This window comes from Mixophyes fleayi, chromosome 1, assembly GCF_038048845.1.
Source record: "Mixophyes fleayi isolate aMixFle1 chromosome 1, aMixFle1.hap1, whole genome shotgun sequence".
NCBI lineage: Eukaryota > Metazoa > Chordata > Amphibia > Anura > Limnodynastidae > Mixophyes > Mixophyes fleayi.
In genome coordinates, this window is record NC_134402.1 from 180150536 (window position 1) to 180172569 (window position 22034).

The 22034-nt window shown below is 39.2% G+C and overlaps 1 protein-coding gene across 2 annotated transcripts in view; it reads left to right on the plus strand.

The window, feature by feature from the left end:
- The window catches only part of PSD3 (pleckstrin and Sec7 domain containing 3), a 444956-nt gene that overhangs the window by 119679 nt on the left and 303243 nt on the right, over positions 1-22034 (plus strand). Inside the window, exon 1 of one of the 2 annotated variants that reach the window (XM_075204583.1) lies at positions 20785-21139. The exons of the other annotated variant lie outside the window; for it this stretch is intronic. Coding sequence (XP_075060684.1) covers positions 21119-21139 — 21 coding nt within the window. The 5' untranslated portion in view covers positions 20785-21118. Of the gene's footprint in view, positions 1-20784; positions 21140-22034 lie in introns of those variants that run through there. 2 annotated transcript variants of the gene reach the window in all.

A 22034-nucleotide genomic window follows, 5' to 3' on the forward strand; every position in this document is an offset into this window, starting at 1 on the left:
CCAATCAACCACAACATTAAAACCAGCTGCCTAATATTGCATAGGTCCCCTTTGTGCTGCCAGAACAGCTCTGACTTACTGAGGTATGGACTTCACAAGACCTCTGAAGGTGTTCTGTGGTATCTGGCACCAAGATGTTAGCAGCACATCCTTTAAGTCCTGTAAGATGCAAGGTGGGGCCTCCATGGTTCTGACTTGTTTTTCCAGCTCATCCCACAGATGCTCAATTGGATTGAGATCTGGTGAATTTGAACTCTTTGACATTTTCCTTAAACCATTGCTGAACAAAAGGCCACTGCCATTAGGGAATACCAATGCCATGAAGGAGTGAAGGTCTGCAGCAATGTTTAGGGAGGTGGTATGTGTCAAAGTAATATCCACATGAATGCCAGGACCCAAGGTTTCCCAGCAGAACATCACACTGCCTTTTTCTCATAGTTCATTCTGGTGCCATCTCTTCCCGGGGTAAATGATGCACATGCACCTTCCACATGATATAAAAGAAATAGTGATTCATGGACCAGGCCAACTTCTTCCATAACACCATAGTCCAGTTCTGGCGCTCAAGAGGCCAACTGTAGGTGATTTTGGCGGTGGACAGGGGTCAGCATGGGAACTCTGACCGGTCTGGTGCCACACATCCCCATACGCAGCAAGCAGATATGCACTGTGTGTTCTGACAAGTTTATATCATAGGTGAAAAGAACAAAGTAATGTCCGCACCAGGGAGGAAACCTACCTCATACAAAGGATAATAAAGAGGATGATTCTGTGTTATTGCATCACAGATAGAAGAATTATAATTATATTATATCTCGAGGAGTGCACCAACAACTCAAATAACTAATCGGAAAAAGAGATTAGTTATTAGTTATCAAGTTTCTATCATAGCCAGCATTAACTTTTACAGGAATGTGCACTACAGTAGCTCTTCTGTGGGATTGGACCAGACAGGTTAGCCTACGCCCCCCCATGCGCATCAATGAGACTTGAGTGCCCATGACCCTGTCGCTAGTTCACCGGTTGTCTTTATATGGTCCACTTTTGGTAAGTACTAACCACTGCATACAGGGAACATCCCTGCCGTTTTGTAAAGGCTCTGACCTATTCATCTAGCCATCACAATTTGGCATTTGTCAAGGTCTCTCAGATCCTTAAACTTGTCCATATTTCCTTCTTTAAAACACATCAACTTAAAGACCTGACTGTTGACTTGTTGTCTAATACGGCGGTTCCCAAACCTTGCGCCGCGGCTCCCAGGGGTGCCGCGGCGCTGTCACTGGGGTGCCGCGGACCAGCCATAAAAAAAAAGAAAGAGCACATAAACTTACCAATCCGTCGGGCGCCGGGACCCAGCAGCCTCCTCTCTCCCGCAGCTGTCACTGAATATCGACGTCAGTAACAAGCTGCTGCAGGAGAGAGGAGGCTGCTGGGTCCCGGCGCCCGGCGGATTGGTAAGTTTATGTGCTCTTTCTTTTTTTTATGGCTGGGAGAAGAGGAGGAGGACAGCGGGAAGCGGAGGAGGACAGAGGGCAGCGGAGGAGGACATAGGGAAGCGGAGGAGGACAGCGGGAAGCAGAGGAGGACAGCGGGCAGCAGAGGAGGACAGCGGGCAGCAGAGGAGGACAGCGGGAAGCAGAGAAGGACAGAAGGCAGCAGAGGAGGACAGAGGGCAGCAGAGGAGGACAGCGGGAAGCAGAGGAGGACAGAGGGCAGCAGAGGAGGACAGCGGGCAGCAGAAGAGGACAGCGGGCAGCAGATGAGGACAGCGGGGCAGCAGAGGAGGACAGAGGGCAGCAGAGGAGGACAGCGGGCAGCAGAGGAGGACAGCATGGCAGCAGAGGAGGACAGCGGGCAGGAGAGGTGGACAGAGGGCAGCAGAGGAGGGCAGCGGGCAGCAGAGGGGGGCAGCAGAGGGGGACAGCGGGCAGCAGAGGAGGACAGCGGGCAGCAGAGGAGGACAGCGGGAAGCAGAGGAGGACAGAGGAAAGCAGAGGACAGCGGGAAGCAGAGGAGGACATAGGGCAGCGGAGGAGGACAGAGTGCAGCAGAGGAGGACAGCAGGGCAGCAGAGGAGGACAGCGGGGCAGCAGAGGAGGACAGCGGGGCAGCAGAGGGGGACAGCGTGCAGCAGAGGGGGGCAGCGGGCAGCAGAGTGACAGAGGGGGGCAGCGTGACAGAGGACTGCAGAGGGGGCAGAGTGCCTGGGGACAGAGTGCCTGGATGCAGAGGGGGCAGTGTGACAGGGCAGAGGAGGGGGACAGAGGGCAGAGGAGGGGTACAGCGTGACAGAGGGCAGAGGAGGGGGACAGCGTGACAGAGGAGGGGGAAAGCGTGACAGAGGGCAGAGGAGGGGGACAACGTGATAGAGGGCAGTGAGAGGTGACAGAGGGCAGAGGGGGCAGCGTGAGAGGGGGCAGAGTGACTGGATGCAGAGGGGGAAGTGTGACAGAGGGCAGAGGAGGGGGAAAGTGTGACACAGGAGGGGGACAGTGTGACAGAGGGCAGAGGAGGGGGACAGAGGGCAGATGAGGGATACAGCGTGACAGAGGGCAGAGGAGGAGGACAGCGTGACAGAGGGCAGTGAGAGGGGACAGCGTGAGAGATGGCAGAGGGGGCAGCATCAGAGGGGGCAGCGTGAGAGGGGGCAGAGTGACTGGATGCAGAGGGGGCAGTGTGTCTGGATGTAGAGGGGGCATTTTTGCATACAACTAAATAAGTATTTCTGTCCTGACCTAAATACTTATTACATTTTTTTGACCCAACTACTTCTAAAACAGGACTGCTCAGTAATTATTTTGGATGGGTGCCTTGAAAAAATTTGGAGACTCTAAGGGTGCCATGAACTGCAAAAGTTTGGGAACCACTGGTCTAATATATTCCACCCCTTGACAGGTGCCATTGTAACAAGATAATCAATGTTATTCACTTCACTTGTTAGTGGTTTTAATTTTGTGGCTGATCTGTGTATATGCATTAAACAACATTAAAATCAATTGAACGCATCTCTCAGGTTTGGAGGCTGACTTGTAACCAGGGCTGGTTTCTATAGGCTGGTTAGAGCCTTTTTAACACTTTATAAGAAATTGTTAATGATACCTCTAAGTACAAAAGAGGGATAATATCTAAAGGATCAATTTTGTAAATTGTGGTGGAAATAACTAAAAATGTTTTCAATAATTTGACACACTTGAGATTGCTTCACAACCAGTGAGATTGAAAATGCATGAAGGAGCTTTGCCTATTCATTTGAATGGCCCATGTGAGCTACATGTAGAAATACAGTTGAAATGAATGGATCATTTAAAATAAATGGGGAAAAACTCTGTTAGTAAATAAATACAAAAATTGGGCATCATGTTGTCTCCCAAAATCCTCAATCAGCAATAGTGCAGACAGAGACTGGTTGATGAAGTGGGAAGTCCCCCTGCTATAATGAAAACCAGCCCCAGACAAATTAGTCTAGGCTGGTTTCTACTATAAGAGGGAGACCACGAGTGTCGGGCCCCAGGGCTAGTGCACCTATGGAGAGGTTACTGAAAAAAGACTTCCAGTCCTATGCTGGAAAGTGTTGGTGCTCTTCTGGGCCCCCATTTGCTGTGGTATGGAGTATAATTGGGGCCCTAGGGAGTGGCTAAAAAACTGTATAATAATTATAGAATTAAATAAATGTTGATGATGATGTTGATGATGCTGGGGCACTCTGGGGATATAAAAAACAGGATCATTCAGAATTCACCTGACCAGTCCACAAGGGTTTACAAATATCAGACTATTCTATAACTAGGAAAAAAAAAACTTCCTTTATTTAGGTAAATATAAAAAAAGATAGATACCAGCGCTAATAGCTACAATTAATACATTTTTTAATGAATGTTTTAATAACATTTTTTTTTTTTAGCAAGCCAGTTAATATATTTTTTATTATTTTATATAAGAGCGTATAATAGTTATTATTCCCAATTAATTAAATGTTACTATTAATGCTTGTACCTATCTATTCTTTATTCTACATCTAGCCCATCGGGCTAGTAATGGAAAACTCCATAAATTGAGCCTTTCCCATTTATTTCAACTAGATGAAAATGAATGTGCACATTGAAATGAATGGGAAAAAATCAGAGAACTTGGTTTGTGAATTAGCTTTTTTCAAATTGGTGGAAAGTGCTAGGAATCACTACTTCATTATTATATATAAATTTATTATTTTTAATCAATATAAAAAAGTTTGCCAAATTTACCTTTAGTAGATCCGATTCTCCATTAGCTTCACTGCTGCTCAATAGACACCAAATTGTCTGTTTTTCTTTAATTATTTTATTTATTTGAAGAAGCATAAAGTATAAAATTACAAATGTGATCATGTAAATGAAAATACAATTACAAATCAAATACTATCTTACATTATCATAGATGCATTAAAAAAATGCTGCCTGTCTGGTTGATACCCAAGGCAACGCCTAAGAGAATCAGACACCAGCCTGTGAATGGTAATTGTAGCTGGTTTTATATCCCTGTTGGTAAGGCTCCTGCATTATCTATGTCCCCCGAGCTGTTTAGAAAGGTTTCACTTACATTCATTTCAGTATTCCAGTTTTTGCTGACTGGAGTTGCCATGATGATGTCTCTCAAGGTGCAAGTTCGTTGGAGTTTATTTTGCTTTCCATTTTGAATACATTTATTTTATATAACTCCTTTTGTTTAATAATAAGTAATATGTGCAATAAGAAGGTAGGGGTTGCAGAAATTGCTGTTAAATTTATTCATCCAAGTCATTGAAAGATGACAGTTTACAATACGCACATTCTGAATATATTTTATGTGGCTTTTGTATGGTTTACCATCTTGTGTTCTCTGTAGGCATCTACATTCTTTTTCTAAATACCAGAGTTGTCCCAATGTTGACTGTCCCATATCTCAGTTCCTGGAAGTCAGTTGCATATCAGAAAGTGGTCATGGCCTTGTGGGAATGTGTGTAAATGTGCTGCTATGGGAGGATTGTGGTGGACAATGTGAATGGAGCTTGTTTTGTCCTCTTTTTTCTTTTTAAAATGTTGGATGGTATAACAGTAGAAACCCCTTCCAGAGGGAAGCATTTGTTATGGTGGGAATTACCGAGCTTCTGCACAAATATACTTTTTAACACTCAACATACTCATGGGATTGGTATTTTAATCTGTACTGCTTTCTAAGAAATGATTCCTATATTTAGATGATAGTTAAAATATTTGGAAAATTATTTGAGGTTATGCACAACTTGCTTTTTAACTCTGTTCTTAACATATGTGAAAAATAATATTAGCATTGTTTTGAGACACTACTGTTAAGCCATTCACATGAGTGTGTGTCTGTTTAAATCATAAAAATAAACTGGGAACAGAGTGACCTCTAACCTAGGCTGACCCAAAAGGGCTATAGGTTCAACATTGCATTTGGTTTGCATGCCATCTGTTACTGTATGTGGTTTCCGGCATTACATGACTGCAGTTTCTTCATAAGGAATAAGAATATAAACAGTGTTATAGTCCCAAAAGCACATGAAGATGATATCATGTATAGCATAAAAGCTCAAATTTTTATCTCAGATTTTCAATATACATTTTCTCATTGATTATACTTTTTTTCATACTTATATTGGGAGTGGTTTTATCCCGGGAGTATAGTAAATCTGCTAGTCTGTAGATTTAAAATCTGTTCTGCAAATCTGCTTGTTGTTTGACGTTTCTTTGGCCAGATATTGATTCAAATTGTTTTCAGAAATTTACCAGATGGAGGCTAGAGCAATGTTTTTCCAGAAATCAAAGCAGTTGAATTATATAAGCAGGATTCCAATATTAATAGTATATGTTTTAAAGTGCTGCCGAACGAAAGCAAAATACTGGCTTATACTGTAGTATACGAAACTCCTTCCCATATTTTAGTAATTATGTGAATAATGGGGGAGTAAAATAAAACATAACTCTTTCATAATATGACATGTAAAATTATAGCCATTATGTACTTTTTTTTTTACACTTATAACTTACTGTGGACTTCTATATAAAACTGTAGTATCTCGCAGTTGTGGCTTCTACAGAAATTGTTTCAGAAAGGATTATAATTTTGAGGTAATTAGCTTGCCATGGTACATCATAACCAAAACCAGCTTGAAGTCTAAGAACTTCAAAATTGACGGGAATAATTGCTTATTGAATTAGCCACACTAAGATATGATTTGATAATTTTCAGATTAGTTAACACAACAATGCAATTTTTTTAAGCCACCAAATCCGAGTTGAAAATCTGATCATATCAAATTTGTTCAGACAGGAAGTGGTCTGTGTTGGTAAAGTACCTGGAGAGTAAGTACATCTGCCTACATACATTAAGCATACTTGTCAACTCTCGAAATTGGGGTCGGTCTCACGGACTCCCGGGACAGCAGGCAAATCTCCCGCACAGGCAATTCGCGATGAATCGTTCATTTTGGCCCCGCCCCTGTGACAAAATGCCATATATGGCCGCGACACACCCCCTCCCACCTACTAGACACGCCCCTCTCCCGGATACAACTTGCCAAAAGTAGGCAAGTATGACATTAAGATCTAAATGTTCGGCATTATCACTTATTGTAAGAAACTGTTTTCAGTTTGGTTATACACGTGACCATGGTCAAATCCCATGGGGAGGCTTAGAGCAGATGACAAATGTCTGCACAAACAATCTCAACATCTGACTGTATTTTCAGACAGGAACAATTAAAATCCAAAAGTCACACAAACGAAATGCATAGTAAAGGAGCGCTATTACACTCTTATTATTACACTCATAATATTACTCTTACTATTGATGCTATTGGTCTGTTTGCCTTTTACTTCACTATCTGATTCTTCAATGGCAAAGACAATTTATACCCAGAAATACTGGGAGTGGACTCATATCATCACTTTCTTCATATACAGATAAGCCATTCATAAATGTATACATACTTTTATACTGTGCATACAGTAATCTTTTGAACTATAAGCCATACCATTGAGAATGGCCGATTGTAGTAAGCTATGACTGTGGTCACATGATCATGGAAGCATAATGCACTGGTTTCTTTAATCCATAGTCATATGAATAAAATTAAAAGTAACATTTGTACATACATACATCCAAGCTATTGTACACAACCTACATGACCATGGTTTATTATATGCTTTTGAAATTATAATACATTATAAACATTATAAACTCACACTGGGTTACTTTTGCTAACTATTAATAATAAATCCAAATAACTATTATTAGACACCTCTTATCCAGAGCTATGTTAAGGATCATTTGTGGGAAGGGCAAATAAACAGCTGCTGAAGTCACTGCATGCTTGTGGCTGCTTTTGACTTTTTGGAATATTTACTATAAACATGAAAGAGCATGTCTGAGGGCATTTGGAAATGGCAATCAAATTATTACACATGGGATGATTTATTTTCTAAATACATATTTTTAGACTTTCATTTATTATACACTTGTAATACATTAAACAAATAATAATGCAACAGTGGTTCATACAAAGAAAGGAAACTACAAAGACTACATTCAGATGCAAAGAAGCAACACATAATTGTGTGTCATGTAACTAATCTGTTTATTCAATTATTAAAACTGCTAAAATGTGCAACATATTAACTTGGTGTATGTAACTTTTCATTAGGACTACAGTATTTTTTTTATTTTCTAAATAAATCAAACATAAGAAGACTAGTAACAATAACATATAAAAAATACACTTTGCAAACATGCATAACAACATAATGTATACTTTCCTGTCTGAAACATTATATTTCCTATTTTTGTTTATCACACATTATGCAAAACTGGGAGGGATATATATTGCAGATGTATTGCTTTAACAAAACTGTTATTAGTGGATTATTTATCACCAAATATATTAAAATCAAATCATTCTATAAATTACAAGTTTTGAAGACATCTCCCGAAACGCTGCCAAACATAGCAAAATCACTATAATCTAAGAAATCTCAGTGTTAAATATAAAACAGGGAATCTATGAGGCCGATTTAATTGACAGCCTGACTTAGTTTAACGCTATTTTTGGACATTTTGGAGCGAGATTATTTAACCCACAATTAAATTCCCGATGTCACGACCCTATTTGTATCCCAAACTTGCACATCGCGGCGGGTTTGAGCCTCATATTAAAGTATAGGCAATAAGTTTAGGGGGGAATTCAATTCTATTTTAACGCAGCAAAGTAAATGTGCCATCGGCAGTATTATCTTGTACCTTTCCAGGCCGGGTTATAAAAAAAATGAAGCAGAAGAAAACTATTGAAATCAAAAAGTTATTATTAAAAATAAGATAATTGAAAGATTTAAATAAAAAAATGCAATGAGAAGACAAGACAAGCATTATAAAGCATGTACAAAAAAATGCTAAAATTTATTAACAGTAATCTATAGTTTCAAATTTAATAAATGGGTCTGTGTGTGTGGTTAACAACTACAATATGCAAAGGAAAATTTGTTCAACTATGCAAATTACAAAATACTAATTTGTGTGTGTGTAGATGTCCACATTAAATCCTCCCCTCCCATAAAATTTGTATTCACCTAGGATTAATGCGCAGGGGTAGCGTTTACTGATTTTAATTGAATACCACACAGTGGAAACTAAAAACAGCCGCAGCATCTTAGTAATACCCACCCGGATATATTTTTTAAAAAAATAAGGAGATGAATTGAATCGGCCCCCATTAAAGTGATCAATTTAGCAAATCGCTGTGGAAATTGCCAAAATGTTTTCACTGGTTTCGGACACTTCAAATTGCCTTAAAACCAGTGAGATGAACAAAAACAAACAAACAAGTTTTATGTATGCACAAGTAATAAAATGAATGGGGCCAATGAAATGAATGGGGTAGTATTTTATTAAGTAATAAATAAATATATGAATGAACCCTGAGTCCCTCCAACCAGAATCACTAACCAGTCCTAGCAGTAGAGCGCCTGGGCTGTTTTTAACAGTTACAGTAATAGCACAAGCTTTACAAACCTTGCCTCCGCATAGCTCAGGGGTGAGAAATCAAAAGTACATGGTTTCGGAAACTAAAGCAAATTTGGTTGTGGAACAGTTTTCATAAATATCCCTTGACATGTGCAGCTACAAGATACCGGGTTGTCAGTTTTTTATTTTTGAGACTCAGATTTAGCACTCACAATTTTTTCACCTTTTGAATCATGTGATCTATCTTATAACATCTAACATCTTACTATTAATTAAGATGACTCAGGAAATTTGGTTGCTACAATAAATTGTAAACTGTGAATTACAAAATAAGATGGCAATGTTTTTGTAATTGAATTAGTCATGTCAATGTTTCTAACAAGTTCAGAATGAGAAAGCATCCAATGCAATATTACAAATTTCCTTGTCTTCATTCTAAGGGGGGTATTCAATTGACGGCATGATCGCCGAAAATCGAGCGGTCAAAAAATATTACCGTTAATACGGTAATTACTCACTGAATTTCAGCTCGCAGCAAGGAGCTGTGAGCTGAAATTCAGCGAGTAATTACCGTGTTTACGGTAATATTTTTCGAGCGCTCGCTTTTCGGCGATCACGCCGTCAATTGAATACCCCCCTAAATGTGGATTGTTTTCTAAATCTATTACATGTATACATTGTAGTAATGTGCTCATTATTTATATATCTCCAAAAGCAAATGTATTTTGTTTTTTTGTGGGCATAAATACAGTAACATTAGTATAAAACTGAATTAAGAAGGGCAGTGCCTACTTACCACACAAAGGAGCCTCAAGTCATAAAATAGGCAGAAGCAGAGGTTAAGTATGTGGTCATTTCTCCAAATGTATCATAATCCGCCTATCAGTTGATAACTTTTACCTTTAATATTATTTTACTTACCAAGAGTTATCTTACTACTATAAAATAAAGACACGACACTTGTTTGGAGAATGAAAGGTCACAAATTTTATTGAAAATTCAATTTGATTGAAATGATGGCAAATAGAAGCAAGACCAATCAGCCTTCAGCCATATCCATAAACTTTGAACTAAATATTGGGACACTTCTAGGTGGTGGAACCCAACTGTACAGCATTTTGGCTCATTAGCTGAGGCCCGACTGACCAAGTGGTGCCTCATAACTCCCCAAAGGGGTAGTCTAACTAATTGTCCATCCCTGTTAGGGGAGAGTGCCCAACAAGCCACTTAAATGAGTCATTATGGCCACTAATTGGACTGCTTTCCGCCACAGCTAGATTCTCCAACCCCAGGAACCTAAGCCTGCCACCAAAGTGATCTTTCAAAGCTGAACAAGAGAACAAAAAATCTGCTCCACAAATTAACAAACACTTCAGACAAGTACACCCTATCTGCCCTATATAATAGTGTGAAAATGGCATTAATAGCCGGGTAGCTGATGACGTCACCCTCCAAAACTTATGAATAACTTTCTCATGGCTTTGTTAACTTTAGTACGAGCCTTGTCAATTCGAGGTCTGTTATCAACTCCTCTCTCATTTATTCTGGGAGGATGTCTTTCAAATTAAATGTATTGAGGGGCATCAGGATTTAATGACATCCACATCATGTTAGATATGGGCAATGAAGTCCAGCCCTTCAGCTTTCCCAATTATTTCCTCCTAAGTGAAAAAAGTTTCTGGATGCTCAAATTAATCCTCACTATCAAGGAGTATACCTAACAGTGACAACCAACGGAGTTCTCTAAAGCCTAATCATCTAATAAAAGTTGCATGGGGAAATATGCTTGAGCTGCATGCAGGACTTTTACTGGCCCAAAATATAAAATGAATGGCCCACCAGCCACACTATCTTGACGTACCCGTCATGGACCTGTAACAAGGAGGTAGAGTAGACGTGAGACAACATCCAAAGCAAACATATGAACAACACAGCCAAAGACGCGCGTACGCACGATGACCCATATGGAGGTAAAACCGAAAACTTTGGGGTGCCACCAGCCAATCAGGTCCCCTTTACAGGAAAAAATAAGTAAAATCTCTCCATGCCTCATTTGAACAAGACAAGCGACACATGTCATGGGTCAGCCTCGCCAGGAGCATTAAAACTAAGCTCAGATCGCTACAGACGGCCTAATATACTTTTTGAAACACCATGATTTCCATCAAACCAAAGCCATTATGTTCTGCACAGAACAAACTTCTAAAGCTGCTATTGTATCCACACCAATTTTAAAAGAATGAGTTCCATAATTTGCCACGTTCAAACCAAGCTTAGCTACACAATTCTTAAAAAACGCTGAAAACTGAAACCTTGTTAAAAGAGATGCCTGCTAGGGACACAACCATGAAAACTTTAGACTTACCCAAAGTAGAAAACCTTGTCATCCAAAAAACAGACTGCGTTGTTTATCCATCTTACCTCTAATTTCTCTCGACGAACAAAAATTTTTCCAGACGACAAGTCCTCCCTATATTTCTTCAAGATAGATGGGGCTACCACATATGTCACAAGATCTTTTATACCTGCCTGTTTAACCGCCAAATGAAATTGGCACAACAGAACCCAATAACATTAGCATCTGGCACTAGTGAACGAAAATTTATCCAATTAAATCAATCCAGCGAACAAATCCGACATACCCCAAAGTTTACCTACTTTTTCTTCTGGTAGCTTACAACACCCTGCCTGTGTATCAATTTCAATACCTAAATATGAATTTTACAGTTGGGCCCTCAGTCTTGCCTGCTGCGACCAGTACCCCCATAACTCTATATAAGGACTGGGCATAAAACAATAATTTCTGGCACACCATAGATCCACTCAGACCAATCAATAGAAAATCATCAAAATAATGGGCCACACCAAAGAGGAACATGACACCGAACAACCCATAGGCAGACATTTATTAACATAATAGCCACTAGGTAAATAATATCCAATATATTTATATGAAGAAGGATGCAATGGCAGAAGTCTAAAAGCTGACTCAATATCAAAGTTTGCCAGGAACGCGCCAGACCCACACTGCTGTACCAGCATCAATGCATCCCTCAAAAGATTGCTACACAACTGTACATTCAGCATCTGCAATCGCATCGTTCACAGACATACCAGGAGAATGTGACAAATGTTGTATGAGTGTAAATTTTCCCAGTTCCTTTTCTGCAAACAACTCCAACAGGTGAAAACAACCAAGAAACAGGCATGTTTAAATCGACAGGATGTCCCCATGTCACAGTGACTCCCGTCATATGGAAAACATCTGCTCCCTATTGGAAAGTACGACCCATATCTAACAGTGTTTTGTCGCTGCCTTGCAACTCCCATATTATGCATCCCCGCTCCCGGCTATGTCACCTCCAGCAACACTTCAACATTCTTACATCCAAAATCCATGACTAGCATTTCATTCTGCTTCTTGCAAAAAGCCTGGTCCACGTGTTACTTTTAGATCATATGTACATCCCTTGCATTAAATAGAGGCTCTTTACGACATTCATATGCTCTTCCAGCACACATTTTCACCCGCTATTCTGCTGAGGGCATCTTTCCCAGCTGCCCTGGTACGGCGGTGGACACTGCCCAACTTTTATAGCTGCATTTGCACAGCGCACAACATCAGGGAAACATCACTTTCTGAAGAGGAGTCCGACCACGGGCTAACACCAGAACCTACATTTAAGACATGCTCACCAGCTGCAACTGACACTCTGTGAACTCCACTGACAACTTGCAATGATGTCCACTGAACAGACAGGTATGAACCTTCCAAACCAGCTGTGTGCCAACTTCTGTGTCAGGATGAGACGCGTCCAGCCAAACATTCAGTGGAATCGTCGTCATCATCATTTATTTATATAGCGCCACTAATTACGCAGCACTGTACAGAAAACTCATTCACATCAGTCCCTGCCCCATTGGAGCTTACAGTCTAAATTTCCTAACATACATACACACACACAGGCCGAGAGAGAGACTAGGGTCAATTTGATAGCAGCCAATTAACCTACCAGTATGTTTTTGGAGTGTGGGAGGAAACCAGAGCACCCGGAGGAAACCCACGCAAACTCGGGGAGAACATAAAAACTCCACACAGATAAGGCCATGGTCGGGAATTGAACTCATGACCGCAGTGCTGTGGGGCAGAAGTGCTAACCACTAAGCCACCGTGCTGCCCCATGAATCAGTATGTCTAGTGTTTTTTTCCCCCTCTACTTAGGAAGACCTTGAAGAAATTAAGAAAGGTCTCGCCAGACTCAGTGAAATCATGATCTAACAGCAGCTATGAGAAGACCTCTACTCCTCTACTAATGCCCGGTGTCCCTGCAAAAAGAAAAGTCCTGGTGATGCAATTATGTGTTATCACAGTATGGCACGTTGATACTTCTGCATAGTAAACACAGACATTCAGCATAACCACTGGAGGTAATTGTGTGCATATAAGCCCTCTACTGGTATTGTAAATAAAACTCACTGGATTGGTTAGTTATGCAATCATGTGGACATGCCCTTACTGTAGTTGGCCTACACTTTCTAGCCTTTTCCCATCCTTGTTACACCTGTCTAAATATAAGGAAGATAAGAAGTCATAAGTGTAAACAAATCTGGATACAGATTTATAATTATCTAGCTAACAGTGTCAAGTTCTTTATTCCCTAGACTGTAAACTGCAAAACTTTAATTGTTATGATAATAGGTTTGTTCACTTCAGTTTTAGCAAACTAAATTATAATAACTGCTCAGAGACATAGAACAATTGTGATATAACAGTACCACTTGTTAAGATGTAATCACTTTAAAGGACACTAATAGGTGACACTATCATACATTATTAACATAAATATTATTACATGATTCATATTTATTTTTGATTTTAGATTAAATGGGAGAAATCATTTTGCTAAACAAAACAGCATGCAATACCAGAATGTAATGCAAAATTGCTATAAATTGTGACCCCACAGGATATTCCGAGCCTCAGCTTCCCAAGGAAAGGAAAACCTGAATGCTTTAGAGGTGTTCCTATAAACACAGTAGTTCTTTATTCTTACAGAGTTAATTTACAGTGAGTGGTCTACAAGCAGCAATGTATTTTGAACAACAATTTAGATCATGCTGTTCTATTCTGCAAAAGCACTTCATTGCCTAGCGCTCATTTTGGCAAAGAGGTTGTTTCATTTGCAGCAGTTAAATGTAGTGAATCACAACAAAGTACATGTCAGGATAATAAGCTAAATTTATATAAGTGAAGAATGTGTCATTTCTCATTTGCTTTGTGTTTCTATTCACAGTTTCCTTATAGTGCACAGGTGTAAATGCTGAAACTGAGGGAGCAGTTCAGCTGAGTCAGAGAAACAAAGATAGGCTTTGCGAGCAACCTGATAACTCTAAGGCAACACCTTCACGATTTCCTTATTTGCATAAGGAGGAGACAAGTTAAAGTCCACAGAGCTTGCAGATCACAATGACCTGCTTAGAGAATTATTGCACACAATAAAAAACAAATCCAATATCTCTAAGTATTCGGACAAACATACATTTGTGTACTTCTAAACAGCTTCTATATAATATGTGATGATGCTAAGAATCAGGGTATTTGCTAATAGCTTGCTCTGACTTGGAATGTGTAGGCAGCAAAGCATTTAATTGCCACTTTCCTCTAGATCTTTGGGCCAAGGCACCTTTTTCAGAGCTCCTGGTGTGCATATGACATCAATGTTAAAACTTTACACAAAAGCAGTATAAAACATTTCTTCTCACAGTATGGTGCGCTAATGACGGCACAATCAGTGCTCATAGGAGACCTTGAGGACATGAGAGGACAAATTGATAGATGAATCCTGCTGCTGTGTGGTCATGTGATCTGGTTAAACTTCCGCTGCAGCAGACGTGTCTTTAGTCTTCATATTACTTGGATCTAGTTTAGAGTGGGCAACATTTTAGTGATATTTATTTAAGATTACATTCTTTCATCTGGGCTATGAGTAACATTACTTTTATTCTATTTCTGAACCCTAAGGGCTAGATTTACTAAGCTGCGGGTTTGAAAAAGTGGGGATGTTGCCTATAGCAACCAATCAGATTCTAGCTTTCATTTATTTAGTACCTTCTACAAAATGATAGCTAGAATGCAGGGGCGGATCTAGAGATTTGTCCTACCCGAGGCGATTTTAAGGGGGGGCGATTTAGGCCCTGCCCCCTTTCTGATGTCTAAGGCTGCCGGCGGCTGCATAGTATGTGCAGGTCCGCTCGGCAGTGACAGTGTGCTGCCCGGCTGCTACAATCAGAGCAGCCGGGCAGCACACTGTCACTGCTGAACGGACCTGCACAGTGTGCAGCTGTCGGCAGAAAGCCCCTGCTAGGGGCCCCGATCGCCCCCCCCTGGATCCGCCACTGCTAGAATGTGATTGGTTGCTATAGGCAACATCCCCCCTTTTTCAAACCCGCAGCTTAGTAAATCTAGCCCTAAGTATTTATTACCAGATGTGCATTAACTGATCTATTGTTACATGTAAACACATGCTACTGAAATTTAAATTAAACAAAAAAATAAATAAATGTAAAAAGAGTGTGAAAAAAGTAAACATACTTTCCAGCTGGAATGGTTAACTACTGAACAAAGTGTATTACGCTATAAAAATTAACAGGGGCGCACGCAGGGAGGGTTTCTGTTTCTCCAGAAACGGGGGCTAAACAGTGCCCCTACATAGCGGCACTTTACTGTACAGCGGCCGCGGCGCTGTCAAAGAAGCTTCTTTGACAGCGCCGCGGCCGCTGTACAATACAGTGCCGCCGAAACGGAGCTGCTATTTAAAAATCCTGCATGCGCCCCTGATTAAGGCTGTACAATATGTCCCTACTGTACATGAAACTGATGTATTCCCTTGCTATTGTATTAGTCTTATTGTGTATTTAAACAGTATTTAATTCGTCTTAGGCTCTAGCTACTATATTATAGGTTAATTAGTTTTATTATCTTAATTTCTTTGTTATTAAGCTCATAGCTAATTAATCCCAGAGGGGAAGTCCAAGGGACCAGTGCAGGGGGCGTGACAACACAATTTGTGACATCACTGCCCCACCCCCGCCCCATAATGACATGCGTTATTGTGCAGTGGGGTCATGATTACGCAATTTGTTTCAATGCCCTGATCACTTCAGAAGAAAGTGAAGTGGGATATGGAATGGTGGCTACTCTGCTGGGATTCTAGGAGGACTCCCCAAAATTCATGAGTTTCCCGGACATTCCTGAAGAGTAGGCAAGTATGGCATAATTATAACTCCATTTTAATCATTACATCATTCTCATCCCCTTTACTCTCTCTTCATTACATTTCAACTGAGCTCCAAGACTTTTCACTAAGTTTCTGACATAAACAGGGGATTTATAAACTAATCTATTTACTGAAGGTAGATTACATTTTTTTTGTGATTTACAATTATTGAATATTATTCAAAATAAAGATTTTTATAAATATCTACAAATAAGACATTTCTTCAAAACAAACTCCTCATCCCTCTATACAATAAGATATTTAACATTGTTTGAGAAACATTTGTTTTAGAATCCAAATATTAAGAAATATATTTAATTTTTCTATCGTCAGTATGTTTTCACTTATTCCAATTACATTTTTTTCTGATTTTGATCTTGGATCTCAGAAAATTTAGGAAAGAAGCGGTCATGCTCTAAATCATTTAAAGACTAGGGGCTAGATTTACTAAACGGCGGGTTTGAAAAAGTGGAGATGTTGCCTATGGCAACCAATCAGATTCTAGCTTTCATTTATTTAGTGCATTCTACAAAATGACAGCTAGAATCTGATTGGTTGCTATAGGCAACATCTCCACTTTTTCAAACCTGCAGTTTAGTAAATATACCCCCAGGTGCCTGATTCATTAAAGAAAGTAAGGCAAAAATTAGTAAGTTTTCTCCTGGACAAAATCATGTTACAATACAAAGAGTGCAAACTAATTTATTATTTTGCACATAAGTTAAATACCGGCTGTTTTTTCATGTAGCACACAAATACTTGATAGCTTATTTGTACACTGAAATTTAAAGTTGATCTAGGACATAGCCTACACCAAATATAAATATACCATCACATTTTAAATTTACATTCCCTGCCAATGTAACATGGTTTTGCCAAGGTGCAAAGTTACTCATTATTTTGCTTTACTTTCCTTAATGAATCAGGCCCTGGATGTCTGCTGCTATCTCTTGATTCATCTTTACCAAACGTATTATCCAAATTGGACCACATATACAAGATGGAAAAAAACAATGTGATTTTATCCATCAATTTAGTCTAATGCATTTTTGTTTGTTGCACTCCAATAAACAATTGAAAAATCAATTGTTGTGTTTAAACCTTTTAATGACCTATTAAAATTTCACATTTTTTGCAATGTCTCTGTTGTAAGGGCAATGGCTCTATAAATGTGTTAATACATTATATAAGTTTACTTTCAAGCAGTTGATACTACTACGGATATATACCACACAATCTTACGTCTACTTGCCATGACTATATAAATGTCAATGTTTTTAATTTACTGAATATATCTGATTCAATAGTAGGGTCCAGGAACAGAGCATACTTATTAATTTTCCAAACTGCATTGGCTACTGATGGCAAAACACCCATATCCATAATAATTCTTCAGGGTGGTAGGAGGCTGGCTGAAGGATGGTGGGCATTTGGATCCAGTATGTAACATATACAAAGGAATTTTAAGAATTATACCCATCATGCTAAACAAGAGAACTGGTACTTGCTCTTGGTCAGTAATGAAATACGTTGACATTGGTATAGTTTGCCATAATGAAAAATATTATTGAATTACCATAGTAATTGACAGTTGAACCTAATAATCTGATCACATAATTTATTTCTTAATTACACCTTTGGAAAAGAAGAGTGTGTTAGTGCTTTTAAATAGTAAATTACATTTTTGGATTTAATTTAAATGTCAGCACCTATTCTGTGTCATAATCATACCATATATGTTCTTTGTAAACATAGCTCACAGTGATTACATAATCCAAAGCCTTAATGCCTAGTTAGTAATGCTTCGATTCCACAACTCAATTCCAGGACTTGAAAGAGAAAGCGTGTGTGAGCTGGAAGGTACCAATCTTTCTTAATGGGGTGGAATTATTAGGTAAATTTAAAGAAATGTATTTCTCCTAAAGCAATTATGTTTCAAAAGCTGTCTCATTGTGTTAAAAGCTTAATAAAGGAGAAGATACTACAGTAATACATGATGAGTTGGAACATTATCCCATAGCAGTGCACATGTATTACTCTAGCCATGAAGCAGTTATAATTGCTAATAACAAATAGTAGCATGCTTTCTTCTGTGAATGTATATGAAAGTGCTGTATTAAAGTATATTCTGTACACTAACCTATGGAAGTCACAAGACCATTTACACATGACCTGATATATCTAAAATAGAATGCATATAGTAGTGTTTACTTTTTATCCATATGTAAATCTGTTTTACATATTTGGAGTCTAACATACCTGTTGTCTTTTATGTTGGTACTCAGATCTCTTATGACACATATTTGACTATGAGCAATTAAATATGTGCATAGGTGTATATACACAATATACAGGAACTTAGTTATGTATTCCCTTAGATTAAAAAAATACATTATTATTAATACGATTATTTAATTCCCCTTTGTGTATTGTTTAGTACTTGTATGTTATGATATACAGTGTTTGTTTTCTTTTTTGACATTTGCAATATGAGTATTAGCAAAAATAACACAAACTACAGACATGAGTTTTCAATGAGTTACAATGTCAATTAGCAAGCAAAATAATGTCAATGAACTGCAAAGAATAACATCAGGGAAATGTCTGATGTACGTGTGTGTGCACGATAAGCCACGCTGGTTGTATGGAGCAGTGGTGCAGTAGGCAAGTACTAAGAGAAAATATGTGACTTTTAATTTAGCTAGGATTACAAATGTCAATGTGCCTTTGTTCCAGTGGCGGATCCAGGTACATGTAACAATAGATCAGTTAATGCACATCTGGTAATAAATACTTAGGGCTAGATTTACTAAGCTGCGGGTTTGAAAATGGGGGGATGTTGCCTATAGCAACCAATCACATTCTAGCAGTGGCGGATCCACCCCCTAGCAGGGGCTTGCTGCCGACAGCTGCACACTGTGCAGGTCTGTTCAGCAGTGACAGTGTGCTGCCCGACTGCTCTGATTGTGTTTTAAACACAATCAGAGCAGCGGGGCAGCACACTCTCACTGCCGAGCGGACCTGCACATACTGTGCAGCCGGCGGCAGCCTTAGATGTCGGAAAGGGGGCGGGGCCTAAATCGCCCCCCCCCTACATCGCCCCGGGTATAGCAATTTCCTAGATCCGCCCCTGCTTTGTTCTGGGACCTCAATAGAACGTACTGCTTTTATCACAGTCAGAGGATCCTAAAGGCAGATTCTGTGAACCCGCTTGGAGTGCTGCTCCTCATATAGAGATGTGTTCTTTACCTGTTGGTTAGGATGCAAAAATGGTTCCAATGCCATTTCTAGAGGATCCTCATGACTCTCTTATCCATAACTACTGTATATTACCAACAATATACTAATTATTAAACATAATTTATTGGTTTTGAACAAGTTCCTAATTTCCTAACAGTTATATTTTAATAAAAAAAATATTATTATTTATATAACCTAAACAAATTACATAGTGCTACAAAATCAGATAATGTTATTTGCAAAATATATATAAGCTATGCATCACCATCATCATCACCATCAACATTTATTTGTATAGTGCCAGCAAATTCTGTAGTACTTTACAATTGACAACAAACATTAATAAAACAATAATGGACAATACACACAGACTGAGAGGTAAGAGGGCCCTGCTCGCAAGCTTACAATCTATGGAACCACTTGCATTACTTTTAAGGTATTTTTGATAGGATGGTCCTGAGATTAGCCACATTAATTTCTGTACATACTTGGAAATAGATGTCAAAATTACCAGGAGGTACTGTTTTTCTTTTAATTACACCTCTACAACAGTGTAAACTTGAGCATATGATCATATCTTAAGAAAGTTATCTAAATGTAAAAAAGTAATATTTTATTGTGCTGTTATCCAATACTGAAAAAGAAGGTAATTTCCAGGGACAAATCTTTAAACCCCGGAACTGTCTCTGAAAATTTGGGACAGTAGGCACTTATGCTTTTATCAGATAGAGGAAAAGTACCTGTAACATGTGACAAGTACTTTTTAGCTTGAGCTGTTGACAAAAATTAAAGGTTAATACAAATTAAATGAAAATATTAATGCAACTATATAGAGATCCTTTGCATTAATAAATTATCCTTGACTTCGAATAGTTAGAAATATTCTACAGTAAACTACAGTAGGAATTATCCTCTACACTGCATACAGTAGGAGAGATCCGTTGCACTGAGTACAGTGCATTAGGTATAAAAGGGGGGGAAAGAATCCTGTGCATTGCATACAGTAGGAGAGACCCATTGCACTGAGTACAGTGTATTATGTATAAAAGAAGAATCCTGTGCATTGCATACAGTAGGAGAGATCCGTGGCAGTGAGTACAGTACATTATGTATAAAAGAAGAATCCTGTGCATTGCATACAGTAGGAGAGACCCATTGCACTGAGTACAGTGTATTATGTATAAAAGAAGAATCCTGTGCATTGCATACAGTAGGAGAGACCCGTTGCACTGAGTACAGTGTATTATGTATAAAAGAAGAATCCTGTGCATTGCATACAGTAGGAGAGACCCGTTGCACTGAGTACAGTAGGAGGTGCTACATACACAGCCCGAGCTTTCCTCAGTATACACCGGTCAGGAAGCCGTATGCCTTCTTGGGGGAGGAGGCGGAGAAGCTAAGGCTCGCAAATCCACCACCGCTGGTTCACAACAAAGACCAGTCACAGGAGAGAGGGGGAGCGACAGACTTTGTATACAGACAGCCACAGAAGGAGAGCGTGTGAGAGCAGGAGACAGGGGGTGGAGTGAGAGCAATTGAAAGAAAAACACAAAAGGAAAGCAGAGTAAATTCTCCAAGCAGCTAACGCGACATCTCAGACATGGAAAATGGAAGAAGGAGATGGTGGGGTAAGATTTTTAAAAAAAATATAGATATGCATACATTATTCCACCCCATGGTTATTATCTGTGATCTGCTGTCCAAGTTTCAGGCAGTCAAATCAGTATATGTTGTGGTCTATACTCCACCAATGTGACATAGACTATTCCTATGGGTCTAATGGCTATAACCTACCTTGCATTATTTAAATGTCATTTATGTGCATGTGGCTTTTATACTGCTATCTGTATTGGTCATTCATTCCTATGTCCCTTCTTGTAGTTCAGTAGCAAAAGTTTTTACACATGACACAAACAGCCATATGGATTTGCATTACAGAGAGGATATAATGTACAGTGTTGAGGAATATGAATTTAAAGTAAAAGCAAAACCATATCAGATATGTTATAGCTGTTAAATTCTTCCTCTTAAAGCCACACACATAATAGGTGCATGATGACAGTGAATTACTGTACTGTATCCCACCCTCCCCCTTTACTAGCATATCACTAACTCCCTCCATTGATTTAGGTGATTTCAGATTTTAGAGCATCTTATGAGATACTCACATCACCTTTATATTAGGGCACACCCTTTATTTTATGGCAAAGTGGTGGGAAATGCCTCACGTTAGATCCATACTGATGTAATTGTAGCTGATTTGAACCGAGCTGCAAAGTGCTGTAAAGTAGGTATAATAATGTCTTGTGGCAGTAACTGATTACTCATGTGTTGTGAAATATTTATAACTTGTAAGTAAACTGCGGTTTGTCATGAGTGTGGTGCATATGTTTATTTTGCATTTCGTTGTTTGTTTTAATGTAGTTTATTTTGTCTACCAATTTGTTGTGATCATTGGGAGAAAGATGTATACTAAACTATTTGATTTATTACATTCTGTTTTTGTTTTCAGTCATAGCAGAG